At 38.5% G+C, this 15,570-nt stretch overlaps 1 protein-coding gene across 2 annotated transcripts in view; it reads left to right on the forward strand.

The window, feature by feature from the left end:
- Positions 1-15,570, forward strand: part of CHD1 (chromodomain helicase DNA binding protein 1) — a 67,707-nt gene that overhangs the window by 13,410 nt on the left and 38,727 nt on the right. For both annotated transcript variants that reach the window (XM_058169549.1, XM_058169550.1), the window contains exons 3-7: positions 7,840-8,041; positions 11,279-11,383; positions 11,825-11,892; positions 13,188-13,337; positions 14,434-14,702. In XM_058169549.1, coding sequence (XP_058025532.1) covers positions 7,840-8,041; positions 11,279-11,383; positions 11,825-11,892; positions 13,188-13,337; positions 14,434-14,702 — 794 coding nt within the window. The remainder of the gene's footprint in view (positions 1-7,839; positions 8,042-11,278; positions 11,384-11,824; positions 11,893-13,187; positions 13,338-14,433; positions 14,703-15,570) is intronic.

Consider the following 15,570-nt stretch of genomic DNA (forward strand, 5'->3'; position numbering starts at 1 on the left):
CCCCACCCCTACCCTGGGCCCTCGGCTGATGAAATGCACAAAAACCCGGCGGGCACATCTCAATGAGGGGAAACCCCCCCCCCCGTGCCCAGCCAGGTCTCCGTAATGCCCATTAGGTCCGCTCCCCCCTCTTGAATAAGATCGAATATGAGGGGGGCCTTATTCATGACGGACCTGGCATTACATAACATCAGCCGAAGGTCCAGGTTCCGGGGGATATAACCACTCGGGACCCGAGTGAAGCCTAGGGACCCGGAGTGCGGTATCGCTTTTAAACAGCGAGGACGCACTCCCCGAACCTGATACGAGCCCCTGCTTCCGCCATACCTACCCCTCCCTTGAACCGTGCAGATGGAAGTACCCATACATGGTTGAGCCTTAACCTCCTCTAAGACCTCCAATTTACAAACCTCCAGATTGTGAACCTTAGAAGGGACTAGCCTAATCCCCTGTGGGCATGCCCCCCACCCCACCCCCTAACCCCTTATTTGAATTGGCTAAAAGTTTACAAAAACATGAATTTAAAAACCTCCTTAACCCTCTCTTAGAAGCATGCCACCTCTCGGGATTCCAAAATCCATCATCGAGGTAGGCCCTCGATAAAGAGGAGGGCCATACCCACGAGAGGGGGGCATCTCGCAGTGCAAGAAGCTGATTATGTGAGAAAGTCATCAGAGATTAAAGAGAATGGTGGTATCCTGGTTTGTCGAGGTCTCAAACGACAGTCATTGGACAGAAACCTCCAGCTGGAAAACGGAGAGGTCTTAAAAAGTGCATGATTTAAATAGCGTAATCCTGGGTGGAACTAAGATGGTCCACCCCCCAGGTTCTCACGGAGGTTCCATCAAAGGGAGAAAAGAGCAGTGCCCGTCGCCGACGCGTATCCATATCCATATCCAAGAGAAATGGTTGAAAATAAAGTTATAAAATCAAAATATTGAAAGGAGGTAAATCAGATTGAAGTAGTGTAACTAAAGAAATATTAAAACATAATTTCTGACTTATACAGCATCTTGCAGCTAGTTCAAGGTGTGAAGGCTACATCTGTATCTGATCTTGGGAAGAATTTCATTATTGTATTCTTTGTATTCTTTATACAAAGATAAAACAAGGGCACAATATAGCTTAAAGAGTGTTAAGGAAGGTCTTTAGCAAAATTCTGATCAAAAGAGAATCAGTTGGTGATCAAAACTTAGTTTCTGCCATTCGTATGTCTACAGAAGCCTCTAATATTTACATCTGTGAAATCACCTCAGCAGAACCTTCTGCAGGTAGAAGTAAGAGGAAAGGATTTTTCTTAATTTAGGCATCTGTGTCATAAGTTTTGACTTTCCTGTATTTCTGGTTTGAATGGAAGCTTAAAATCTAATATGCTACAAAGATATATTCTTTCATCTATTCTAACATCTGAATTGGGCCACCACTAAGTTCTCGTCCATTCAAGTTTCTCAGAAATAAAGATATTCTTTTTGTAAAAAAAAATACACTAATTTTCTACATTTTTATTTTGAATACATTCAAATTTATTGATTGATTATTTTGAAAGCTATGCTATGTGTTCCATTTCAATCTTTGCAGATTGTATTTCTTAACATTAAACATTTTTTATGGGAGATAATCTTTACCTCTTGTTAGGAGGATTTTGGAAATGGGGATTATACAGAGGAGTCTATAGTTATATGTGTATGCAATGTTCATTACAAATATTAACTTTATATTCAACTGGAACATGAAATTCAGTTGCAGTGACTGGAATGAATGTACTGATTCCAATGTTTATTCCAGTTCTTTGGAAGAAGAATGGCACAAGCATGGTTTAGGTATGTTGGTAGATCACTCAGAATATGTCTGACATGAATTGCACAAATTAGATTTTGGGATTTTTTTCTATAAACATATACTTTCAAGTGGGCTATATTAGGACATGAGATTTAGGTGGCAATGTTTTCTACATGGATTCAAGTGTGCATAATTCTTATTTTTTCCTGAAAGATTTTTTTTTATTTGAATTTATATCCCGCCCTTCTCCGAAGACTATTGTCGGCTTACACTGGAATAAGGAATAGTCTTCATCCATTTGTATATTAGATACAAAGTCAACTTTTATTGCCCCCAACAATCTGGGTCCTCATTTTACCTACCTTATAAAGGATGGAAGGCTGAGTCAACCTTGGGCCTGGTGGGACTTGAACTTGCAGTAATTGCAAGCAGCTGTGTTAATAACAGACAGACTTAGTCTGCTGAGCCACCAGAGGCCCCTAATTGTGGTATATTAGCCAGGAACATATAATACCTGTCTTTGATAGCAGGTGCCCATTGGGCAGAATGGCTGTCTGGTCCTGTTTCTTCATTTATCATGTAAGCTTAACATTTTGCTTCTTCTAAAGCTCCTTTTGAAAGATGTGTTCTTCATATCATAATCTCACTAGATTTCTTGTTTTCATGGAATTTTGAGTGCCATCCTCCACCAACAGGAAAACACACACACACACACACACACACACACACACACACACACACACACACACACACATATATATATATTTTTAAGATACATATCTTTAAGGTATATTTTTGGTGGTGGAAAGGAGGAATCCTCTCAGTGGAGCAGTTTTAGGAGTGAAAGGGATGAAAGGAGCTAAACTGTTCTCATCTGTATCTTATTTTTGGCTATCGTTATTGTATACTTTGAAGTTACATGTCCCAATAATAATAGTTTCCCATCATAGCTTGCCATTGTGAAAATGCATGAAATAGTAAGGACCGGTATCCCTGTATCCTGTTTTCTTCATAATGGTGGAGACAGCAGCCAGGCATGGGTTGTACTCATCCGTTCAGATTGGAGGACTGAGTCTGTCATAATTGTTGAGTCCCACCCTTGTTGCTAGGGGCTTCCCACTTTTGACTTAGTCCTTCAGAGTGAACAGATGTGTGGAAAGCAACCTCTCACCTTTACCTGGTTTTTGCTGTCTGGACTTTGTCTTTCTTATTGCTTCAGATCAACTTGGCGTCCCTGTATCCTGTTTTCTCTTTGTGAAACCTAACTTGTAAAACAATATTCAAATAATTCACAGAAATCAAAGATATTTTAGATTACTCTTTTCTCATTTTTCTAGAAATAACCTGAAGACAACTATATCTTGTTAATAACACCATTTAGAAATAAATATACTATAATTTTCATTTACATATAATTAAATGTACCGTATATACTCGAGTATAAGCCGAGTTTTTCAGCACGTTTTTTGTGCTGAAAAACGTCCCCTCGGCTTATACTCGAGTTCACGCTCGGGAACCCCGCACAGGAGGGGTACCGAACGGACTCCCATGGAGGGACGGGAGCGGCCCGCCGAGGTCTCGGGATTTGTCGCCCCCAGGCCGGCCCCCATTCCCGTGTCTGGTGGGCGGACGGCGCAAACTTGGCGGACTGTGCATTGGCGCGGGGAAGCCCTGGTGGTGCAGTGAGAGGGCTGGGCAGGGGAGCCGCCAGCCTTCTCGGCTGAGGGAGGGAGGGTTTCCCGACCGTGCGAGCTCGCCGCCGCGAGGGCCACCCAAAGGCCAGAAGAAAGGTCATTCCATCGAGTAATGGAGCGGCCCCTTCCTCCCCCGCCTTACCCATGCTGTGCGAGCCCGGCTGGGCTGCAACCCCGCCGCCGCCGCTCCTTCCTCAGCCTCCCGGGGCTCGCGCTCTAGCAGCCGCCAAGCTCAGGCCGGACTCGGCAGCTCCCCATCAGCACTCGCACGGCGCGATTCGGGCAGGAGGAGTCGGGCTTGCTCCGTGGCGGTGGCGCCGCTGCCGCCGCCGCCACCACCGCCACGGAGCGAGCCCGACCTCCTGCCCGAATCGCGCCGCGGCGAGTGCTGATGGGGAGCTGCCGAGTCCGCCTGAGCTGGCGGCTGCTAGAGCGCGAGCCCCGGAGGCTGAGGAAGGAGCGGCGGCGGGGTTGCAGCCCAGCCGGGCTCGCACAGCATGGGTGGCGGAGAGGAAGGAGCCGCCCATTACTCGATGGAATGACCTTTTCTTCTGGCCTTTGGGGTGGCTCTCGCGGCGGCGCAGAGCGCAGCGCCATCCCGCCCGCGACCCTCAAACTCGCGTTCCGCTTTCTGGTAAATTGGAGACGCCCCGGGTGAACAAACAATGCAGCAACTCAGAGCAAGCCGGCGATTGGCCAAGCTCAACCAGTAGAAAAAAAGGTTCTCCCCGTGTCGTCATTGTTGCTAGGCAGATGTTCAGGCGCAACGGGAGAGAGAAGAGGGGGGGAAAACCCTCCCTCCCTCAGCCGAGAAGGACTGCACCGCCAGGGCTTCCCCGCGCCAATGCATAGCCTGGCGGGAGTTACTGCAGCTCACCCGGCTCCCGCCCCAACTGGTGGTGTTGGGGCAGCAGCTGCCGCTTTCTAGCAAAAAGGTCGCTCGCCCAAAACTCCTCGCCTTCTCCTGGGAAGGGCTGGATGGCTAGCCAGGAAGGGTTGAATAAGCAAGCCAACCTCCCTCCCTCCCTCCCTCCTCTCCCCCGCAAGCGAAAGAGCGTTTTCCCGTTGGAAGAGAGAGAGAGAGAGAGAAAGGAGGGGCCGTTCCTCCCCTTCTTTCATTCTTTCTTCTCCCTCCGTGCTTCAGAAGCTGGGCGTGTGTGTGCGCGCCCTAGTCCCCTTCTGTTCCATGGCGCTGGAAGAGAGAGAGAGAGAAAGGAGGGCCGCCTCCCTTCTTTCATTCTTTCTTCTCCTCCGTGCTTCACCGTGTTGGGCGACCTGGAGCAGCTGCTCTTCAGCCAGATGCTCGTGAGTCAGCCTGCCCCTTCCTTCCCGTGGGGGTCTGCCTTGCTGGTGAAGGTTATTGGGGCTTTTGAGCAAGGGAGGAGGAACGCGAGCACCGCCTTTCGCTGGCATTCCGGGATTTCCTTTGTTTAGAGCTGGGAATCCTCCTTCCCCTTTGCACTCCCTCCTCCCTCCTCTCTCTCTCTCTCTCACACACACACACACACACAGACTTCTAAAGTCGATTGGCACAATGCTAAGCAAACACAGCAGTGGGTCAAGGGTGAAGGGCTAGGAACCTGGCAGGTGAAAGGTTGAGCGACATGAAAGGCAAAGACCACAATTGTTTTAAGAAAGAAGCTTTAGCAGGAGGGGGATGGAGGGTGTTTTAAGTTTTGGCAAACAGCCAGGCCAACTGTATTGGAGAAGGTCACACAACTGGCCTTAACATTTTAGCTGCTGTCTTTTCCTCACACTTGGGTTTAATGATATTAGAGATCCTTATTGCCCTGCCAAAAAAAAAAAAAAGAGCCACCCCAACGCCTATGAAAATTAACCTTCTCTGCCAAGAGACACTGTGCAGGGTATTTTCACTATTGGTGTGCATACAGGCTTAGATTTGTGCTGGGTTCTTAGTGCTTAGAGCACTGACCTTCAGAGGCACCCTGGTCCCTTGGAAGCTAAAGGAGGACTCATTTTCATGCTTGCAGTTGTATTGTCAATTTCTGTGAGACAATGTTGTTGAAGTAACTCACTCACTCATTCATTCATTCATTCATTCCTTGTGTGTCCAATCACACTTAGCCAATAAAAATTCTATTCTATTCTATTCTATTCATTCATTCATTCATTTTATTTTGTCAAATACATATTAAATAATTATATAAATATAAGCATGAATTGAATACATAAAAGGAATACAACTAAAGGAACATTAGGACAGGGACGGTAGGCACGCTGGTGCTCTTATGCACGCCTTACAGACCTCTTAGGAATGGGGTGAGGTCAATACTAGATAGTCTTTGGTTAAGGCTTTGGGGATTTTGGGAAGAGACCAGAGTCAGGTAGCACATTCCAGGCATTAACAACTCTGTTACTGAAGTCACATTTTCTGCAATCTAGATTGGAGAGGTTCACTTTTAAGTTTGAATCTATTGTGTTCTCGTGTATTGTTGTGGTTGAAGCTGAAGTAGTCATTGATAGGAAGTACATTGTAGCAGATAATTTTATGAGCTATGCTCAGGTCATACCAAAGGCGGCGTAGTTCTAAATTTTCTAAAGCTGGGAATCCTCCTTCCCCCTTTTGCACTTTTATTGTTTTTCGTTCAAATAAATATTCATGTTATTTTACTTGGCTCTATCTTTATTTTTTACATTGACCAGTAGCTGCCTCATTTCCCACCCTCGGCTTATACTCGAGTCAATAGTTTTTCCCAGTTTTTGTGGTAAAATTAGGTGCCTCGGCTTATATTCGGATCGGCTTATACTCGAGTATATACGGTACCTACTCTGATTATTTGTTGGCTGTGTATTTAATTCTTTCTTCTTTCAATCACTTTAAGCATTGTAATAATATTTGAGGTTGCTGGAGCTGAATTTTAGGCTTTTGGAGACCGCAAGTTTCCATAAGCCTCACATTGTATACTTCTACTCTAAATGTTTTAGATGTGGTTTCCAAATCACTGTATTTGCCATGGCAACTGGCACTCATAAAAACAGAAGTCTAAAAAAGTTTAGAATTGTTGGTATTTTGGAGATCCTTGAAGACATATCTCTTCACAAAGATAGACAAATGCTATGTTGTTTGATGGTGTTAAATGTATCATCACAATATATAAGCTGTTCCAAGTAAAACTGTCTTTTTGCAGTTGGTTGATGGTGCTTTTGTTGATTGATGGTGCTTTTGTTTGCTGATGGTGTTCAAGTGATGCTCTAGTTTTTTTGGGAATTGTCCCCAAGACAACTATTACTATTGGTATTATCTTTGCTTTCTTTTTGTCACAGTAGTTCTATTTCTATTTGCAACTCTTTGTACTTTGCAATTTTTTCCAGTTCTTTCTCTTCTATTCTGACTCTTTGGGTTCTTCTCTATTATACCAGCATGAGGGTATCAGAGCCAAACACGTTCCTGCAAATGAATATTGGAATTAGATGCTAATACTTTATTTTATAACATTCTGACATCGTGTTTAATGTTTGCAAATATTTTTTATAAGTTTAATAAGATAAGGAGCATGGCTAGCATCAAGGGAAGTGCTTAGGGACATAGTGTATTACCGTTGAGCATCATGTTGTTTATTTCTGCTTTACTATTTTTTTTTCATGGATGGGGACAGATGGACAGACAAATCTCCCTTATATATAAGCATACATTCTGTTGAATATTCTGAATATGTCTGCTTTATATTGGAAAGATAATAGTGCATTTTTGCAAAATAGTGTTTTTAGTTGCTGTGTTGTGAAAATTTCTTGGGATAGATTTGATCAAACTTGACACAAATCAATACAGCCAGTCACTCAGTTGCTTTTATTTACTGGTATGTTTGTGTTACAAAGCTGCATATAAGAAACTGAAATATAAAGCAACTATAAATAAGCTTCCCCAAATTACTGACTTGCAAAAACACTTTAACCTCCCAATGATTACCATAAAAACAAGCTTCAAATGAAGGCTGGCAGAGGATCACTGTGCTTCCATGCTAATTCTAGAGGAAGAGAATTATTTCATGAGTAGCATGGTAACCAGATTATGGGAGGAAAAATTAAGCCAATGTTCCCTTTGCTGCTATTAATATTACTATGTTCAGAATGAAGTGCTCAGTTGCTTAGCAACATGATGCCTGAAATCATTCAGTGCTGTGTCTTCTCCATTTTCTAGAACAACTATTCAAACACTTAATTTACTATTTGAATTGGAATGTTTGAATAGATTGACATCGATTTCATGGAAGTCCCAATCTAAGATGTAACTCACTTAAGATCTATATGTTCTGTTTTAACTCTATTTGAGAAGTTTTAAAATTACAAATAAACATTTGTTTATTGCCTTTTCCTAGCTTTCCTAATTCTAAACTTATAATTGCAGCCAATCAGATGATGATTCTGGGTCAGCATCTGGATCTGGATCTGGTTCAAGTTCTGGAAGCAGTAGCAATGGAAGTAGCAGCCGGTCGGGAAGCAGTGATTCAGATTCTGGTTCAGAGTCTGGCAGTCAATCAGAATCAGAGTCTGACACATCCAAGGAAAAGAAAGTCCAAGCTAAACATCCAAAGGTTGATGGAGCTGAGGTATAATGAATGAATTATTTGACACTATTTTAAATTGATACTGTATTAACTGAGCATATGAAACAAAACTGGGAATTTAATAGTTACTTTGCTTTAAAATACATAAATAAATATATAAAATATATAAAAACAATATAACAACTCAGAATCAATTAAAATAATACAGTATGAGGGGACAAAAACCTGAGATGTCCCAACCACCTGTAGCATCTGGTGAAATGGATATAAACCCTAAAAGATGGACAGTCCCACAAATACCTGGCTGTGCCAAATAGGCCTTTAAAGATAATAGTAATAATGAGCAAATTGAATTATACCCAGAAACGTGTTGGATCACACATTGGTGCTTTTACTGGCAAATTTTGCAGCTTCTAAGTGCCCATGTGTTACTGCATTCTGCACTAATTGAAACTTCTGAGTGCGCTTCAAGAACAACCCTATGGTAAAATGCATTTTAGTAATGCAACCGTGAAGTGATTAAGGTATGAATGACAGTGAGCAGAGCCTTCCAGTCTAGTAAAGGGTGCAATATATTTATAAAACCAATCTATAAAAAACCTCTCCAGGAAGAGCTGGAGAGCTCCAGAAGGACCCCCAAGTTGCACACCAATTCTGGGGGAAGGTTACCTATCAAGTGTTAAAGATGAAGAATCACCAGGTTTTGTTTTAACTCAGGTTGAACTTGAATGAACTAAGGTTAACTTGTTCCCTCCCATTGTACACTCAAAGCCTCAAACTACTTGACAATGTCACTTGTGACAAAAATGAATATAAAGCTGACAATTGATGGTTTTTCCTCTGAGGGCTAACTTCATCCAGGGGTTTTATGTAGATTTTAAATAGAAGTAGAGGGAACCTTAAAACACCCCACAAAGTAATCCATCTCAAGCCTTCTTGAGGTCATCCACAAGTACAGCCAATGCTTTCTTGATATTATAACCTGGCCTGAATCCCGACTGAAAATGGTCCAGGTCCACTTCCTCTAGAGTACCCATAATATATTACCTTCATTCCCAAATTTTCCTAAAAGAGAAGCTTAGAAACTGGACAAAAATTGTCCAATACAATTTGATTGAAAGATAGTTTTTTAAGAAGCTAATGAACCATTGCTTCAAAAGCAGGCAGAACATGCCTCTCTAAAAGAAGCATTCACTAAACAAGAACACAACTACATGCCATCGCCTGGCTGGTCTTAATGAACCTTGGGGGACATGAAGGACAAGAATCTTAACAACAGATGATAGAGCTTATAGCTCCAAGGACCCTGTGTACTTCCTCTGGGCTAACTGGGTGAATCGCTTCCCAGATAAGCTGCAAAGACCATGCCTCAGATACTTCTATAAAACCTACCCATCTAATGCCAAATGGAGAAGGATCTGAGCAACTTTGACTGATGCTTAAAATAGTTCTTAAAGTTACCTTGCAAGATATCTCCAATCCCTCCTTCCCGAGGAGAGATTTTATCACTTGAAATACTGTTATAGTATAATGTGTTGAATGAGCCCTATTTAATATTCTTTGTTCCTATACAAGTAAGAGAAAAAAAGTTGATGTAGAATTATCTAATTTGTTTACTTGCATTTAACAAGCCCGTGATTAAAAGTTTCTGTTGAAAATAGCTTTTGTGAAATTTTGTTTAAAAGATAGACGTACTAAATGTGGCACAAGAAAGGTGGCCTAGTGGAAGTATTTTTAAGAGTGATTTGATTTTGTTTCAATGCTTAGTAGCTGTTTGAAGTTACAGCATAAAACTTTATTTCCTTTTAAACAAACACAGCATCAATTTTAACATTCCTTATAAGCTTCAAAAATCTTATATAGATTTTTTTGTATATAGATTACTGACAAAAGTAATAAAAATTGAGCTTTGGAAATTATTTTGCAATAGATACTTTAGTTGAGCATACCTGATGATACTATGGGAGTTTTGTTTTTTTAAAGTAGATAACTGTTTAAAATAAATATTGAAGAAATATTTGAACCAGGTGAGTGTTGTTATGGTAATTGTTTACTGTAATACAATAAGATTTCTATTTGCTTATGTTCAGAAGCTCATATGTTGCTGTCTTACTGAATTTATTCTTATATTCCTTTTTTCCAAATGAATTCATACCTAAAAAAAGTCCAAATGTTGTTTGTTTATATTAAAATTGTATATAATAAAACAGTGGGCATGGGAAAGCAGTCTGGTTCTAGGGCACTCATTTACTCAGTAAATGTCCAGTTAAATAATTATGTCTTGAAGTAGATTTTAGAACAAGATAACGTAAAGGTCAGAGGAGTGATCATTTTCATAAAGATCATTTGCTAAAAAGATTCTAATCCTAATTACTAAACTATGAATTGGGACCAGAAGTAGGATGTTTCCATATAAATTTAGCATGCAATTTTGTGTGCCACTGAGGATGAGTGTTTGGATATTGATAATTGTAATAGTAATTCATACGTAATCATTTATATGTAGCACTTTCTAGTGCAAAATTATTAGTTATAGCAGCTACAAATGTTTCATTGTTGCATCTAGGCTGAAGTCAGATTGACATTGATCGTAGATAAATGTATTTTTATAAGCATTCTTGTAGCTGCTGGCTACACTCTATTTGTCTAAAAAAGGATAGTAACTTGAAAATGGGATCTTTCAAAGAAGTAGAAATAATTCTCTTCCATAAAAAGGTATTAACCACTCCCTTGAACCATTTGGTTAAACACACTTAGATTTATATACTTAAAAGGTCACTAACTATTAATATCCCATAAATATTTTCCCAATTCTGCAGATTGCGGTAACTTAAATAGATTCCATAAACTCTGATTAGATAATGCCCTTTTAAATTCAGTAGATCTCCTATAATTGTGGTACACATTTTGGAGTGGAGGCAAGTAACGTTTTACAATAATAACTAATTTGTGGGCCAACCTAAATTTTAGGATTAGCCCCAAAGCAACTCACTCGCTACTCAGAAAGCACTGTTTATTGAAGATAGTGGAGAAATGGGTCCTCCATGTGGTAAACATGTTTGTCCTTTATTATTTCTGTTAGGTTATTTTCACTGTAGGAATGATATTTCTACCTACATTCCAGCTATTTGCTGATTTACTTCATTGCCTAATGCTCTTCAGTAAAATAAGAAATAATCTGGACTCTTATCTAACTAAAAAATTCATTAAGAAATAATATTAGTAACTGCTGCCATTGTCTTACCATTCTGTAATGTTTTTATATGTATCCCACTTCAGTTTTGGAAATCAAATCCAAGCATTCTTGCTGTACAGAGGTCTGCAATGCTCAGGAAACAGCAACAGCAGTCAAAAGCAGCATCCATAAATAGTGACTCAGAAGAGGTAAATAATCATGATGGAATTTCATTTTTTTTACACAGTTTAATACATTAAAGAAAAAAAATGGAATGATTCTCATCAAAGAAAAGTTACATTTCAGATTTATGACTAGAAGCTGTGTAGATAATAATTATTTCCTTAACTTGGAATGGCAATGCATCTTTAAAATTGCTTAGCAAATCTATTTATTCATGATTCTGATTAATATGCTTCAATCATTAAAGTTAAAGTTAAAGTCATTGACAGCATAATTTTTAGGGGCTTTGATCCAGTTGCCTTTTAATGGATCTTTATAGTTGGTTTTCTTAATTTCTGATTGCAGCCTACAGTTCCTTGGTAGTTGGAGTAACTATATTAAATTTGTCATGCAGAACATACATGTAATGAATTATTAATAAATTAATAAGGTGATAATAAAGTTCATACATATTTCTTACTGTTTAGGAATCATCAAGTAGTGAGGATTCTGGAGATGACTCATCCAATGAAATCAAGAGGAAGAAACATAAAGAGTAGGAAATTAAAAAAATTGCTTCATAAAAGTTATTTCATTTACTCCATGCCTACTAGTACAAGTTTATTTTCAGGGATATTTGTTTCTTATCCAAGGAATAATATTCTTATACTTCTTCATTGGTGTTGTATCTTATAATCATGTCAGAATTTGTAAACATTCTAATGAGAGAAGCTCAGGCAACTACAGCAGAACTAACGTATTATTGCCTAGTTTATGTTCCTTTTCAATAAATTAGAGCAGTGCTGTCCCTCCAACCTCTTGATTTTAAATCTAGAAAGTATAGATTTTCTTACTGTCATTATTAAGAAATGTTGAGAAATACTTGATGCATCATGCAATATGGAGGAGCTCTACCTCTCACAGTTTGAGAACGTAAGACGAAACTTGTTACACTGTTTATTCTAAACTGGGCTTTAGTTTGAAGGCCCTTAATATAAGAAATACATTTTAAATTATACCAAAACTGCTTTATTTCTGAAATGTAATAGCAGAATAGTAATAGTAGAAACCATTATAAATGCAGGAATGAACCACTGCCTCAGATTCAAATTCAGGACAAATGCTGATGGTAGTGATGCTTGCTGGAGATAGAAAAAATATTTATTGTAGTTAATATCTTGTATATGTTTGGCTCCTTAAAAAATCATTAATATGGGTAAGAATTATAGAAGAATATAGCTATTTTGTTAAGCAACTTGTCTTTTTTGGTTTTATTTTTAAAAAATCTACTGTATTTTTTAACTTTAAAGTAGGGCAAAGAGCTTGCAAAGAAACTTCTTTCATTTTCATTTTTTTTTTATTTTTCCTCATACACACACCATAATCTCAGAAATATAAAACAACCTCTCAACAGTATATATTAGGTAAATGCCACTTTTCCCTAGACTTATCATTGTAAATTTGGCAGTTATCAATGTAAAGAATTAATGCTTTATGTTAATGATTTTAAGTTATTCATGATTAAATATTATCATGTGAAAATTTGAAAAGTTCTATAAGTTCTATAACTTATAAAGTTATAAAAGTTATAGAAATAGCTACACAACTATTTTAATTGTTCATTTCAGTTTACTAAATTCAAAAGCAATATTTTGATATTTAAAACTTTTTGCATACTTTTTCTGTACATCTTTTATAATAAATTTTCTGCTAGGTTCACTATTGCTCCAAAATATGGTGGATAGTAATATTCTTTTTGTGAAACACAATAGTGTTTAATGTTTTTATTTATATATTCTCATTCTGTTCAAAATTTGTTAAATATTTTTTCTGTAATTTTAACCTGAATAGTGAAGATTGGCAAATGTCTGGATCGGGCTCTATTTCGGGAACAGCTTCAGATTCTGATATAGAAGGAAGCAGAGATAAAAGTAGTTGTGAAGAGAGTGAATCTGATTATGAACCGAAAAATAAAGTCAAAAGCAGGAAGCCTCCAAGCAGGTATGTAATACCATTTTAGAAAATAAAAGTTAATATGCATATCTTCCCTTTAAAGAACCTTTTGAGGTACAAATTTGATAAATTGCCATATAAATATTCATTCAGTAATTTATTTCTCCATGTGCTAGGAAGCTGAATTTTGAAAAGAAACATTTAATTGATGGCCTTAGATGAGCAAAGCTGTAATGTCAAATGAAAATCTCAGTTTTCAGAAGAACCAAAGTACAATTTTGGGTTAATAACAAATTGAACAAAACATGTGCTGTAATAGAAATGAGTACATGTCACCTGCATTAGTCAAATTTTCAACTGGTTACCTCAAATGGATATGTCAGAGATTTTATGGATAGTTTAATTTGTGTTAAAGGGGATTAACTTTTGTGCTCATTGCTAAATCAGAAGACCATGAGCTGTTACTTCATCCTGTTCATCTGTCATAAAAGGAGACACAAGTCTCCTTGTGTTCCCTTAGTTTTCACAACCCAGCAATGCTGTGAATCTAGGCTTTTGTTTAATGAACTTTTGGGCATGCAATTCTGATGATTTTCTAGATGCTACCACTGAGTAGCCAGCCAAAATGCTTATATGACATTTTCTTAATTGAATTTGCTTTTGTACATCATAGTGTATTTTTTTAAAAAGTCAGGATAATGTTTTTGGTTCCAAATGATAGTTGATATATTAATCTAACATTCCAGGGAGCACATGGAACATCATAGTTGAGATTCCAGCTGCTTTTTTTCATAATAAATGCTATAGAGAAATCCAGTGTTTGGATCACTTTGATAGGTAGGTTGTCCATTATTCAGCATTCAAACTGCATTCCTCATTTATTTCAGTAGTGTACTATGTCCTGTTCCATATGCAAAAGAATGAGCTGAAATTATTTTACAAGAAGAAGAAAAAATGAGCAAATACTAGAGCAGGGAAGTTGCTTTGTTTTAATACTTTACGGTTTTCAACCTTTTATTCAGGAAGTTTATAAAAAATCTCAGTATTTGTATAGCCCAGTTTTCTAAGAATACTCATCAGTCATTTTTTCCAGGCATTGACTCAATAATGTTTTGAAAGACTTATTTTTCTATTATTTATTAAGAATAAAACAAAAAAGTGGAAAGAAAACTGCAGTGCAGAAAAAAAGACAACTTGATTCATCATCATCATCATCAGATGATGATGATGATTATGATAAAAGAGGTTCTCGCCGCCAGGCAACAGTAAATGTTAGTTATAAAGAAGCTGAAGAAGCAAAGACGGATTCTGATGATCTCCTAGAAGTCTGTGGAGAGGATGTTCCACAGCCTGAAGAAGATGAATTTGAAACAATTGAAAAATTTATGGATAGTCGCGTTGGACGAAAAGGAGGTAATCTTTGATTTACATTAGAAAAATATATTCATAATAGTTATAGTTTTGTTTTGTTTTTATTGCAGTGTACATTGAATGGCTTTAGGCTACCTCAGGGCTATATGGTTTGCAGTATCTTAAAATATCATTAAATACATATTTGATGGTTTACTCATTTTACTGATAAAAGTACTTATTCTCTTTAGTTCACTTAGATATTATTTTTATACTACATGGTATACAAGTAGTCCTCAACTTTCAACTATTCGTTTAGTGACTTCAAAGTTACAATGTCACTAAAATTTTTTTTTACTGTTTTTCACACTTATAATTATTGCAGCATCCCATGGTCATATGATCAGATTTGGACACTTGGCAACTGATGTGTATTTATGATAGTTACAGTGTCCCAGGGTCATTTGATCACCTTTTGCAACTTCCTGACAAGCAAAATCTTCGTTTTTACTCTTTTCACTCTTTGGAGGGGAGGGGAGAGGAATTTTTTAAAAAAACCAGGTCAAGTACAGGACACATGATTACTTGTCCCCCCCCCCCTTCTTTAAACATTTTCTCCTCTGTACAAGGGAGGAAAAGAAGAACCCAAATGATTTCTAAGAAATCTCTCCTGTTTTTGTTCTTGTTTTTTTGGCTTCCTCCCCCTCCCACCCCACCCCCTGCTTTGCAGAGTGGAGAGATTTGGGAAGAAGGGATCTCAGGTAGGTAAGCAAGCATGCAATGAGGAATACAATTGGCAGTTTGAGTACTGCACTTGCTGTTCTAAACCCTGAGCCTACTCATGGCTGCTGCCTTACAGAGTGTATTTTTGTTGTTGTGTGCCTGTTTACTTTCTTGTAACCCCTTCCTCTGCAATATTTCAGTTCTGCAA

Source organism: Ahaetulla prasina, chromosome 2 (genome assembly GCF_028640845.1).
Source record: "Ahaetulla prasina isolate Xishuangbanna chromosome 2, ASM2864084v1, whole genome shotgun sequence".
Taxonomy (NCBI): Eukaryota; Metazoa; Chordata; class Lepidosauria; order Squamata; family Colubridae; genus Ahaetulla; species Ahaetulla prasina.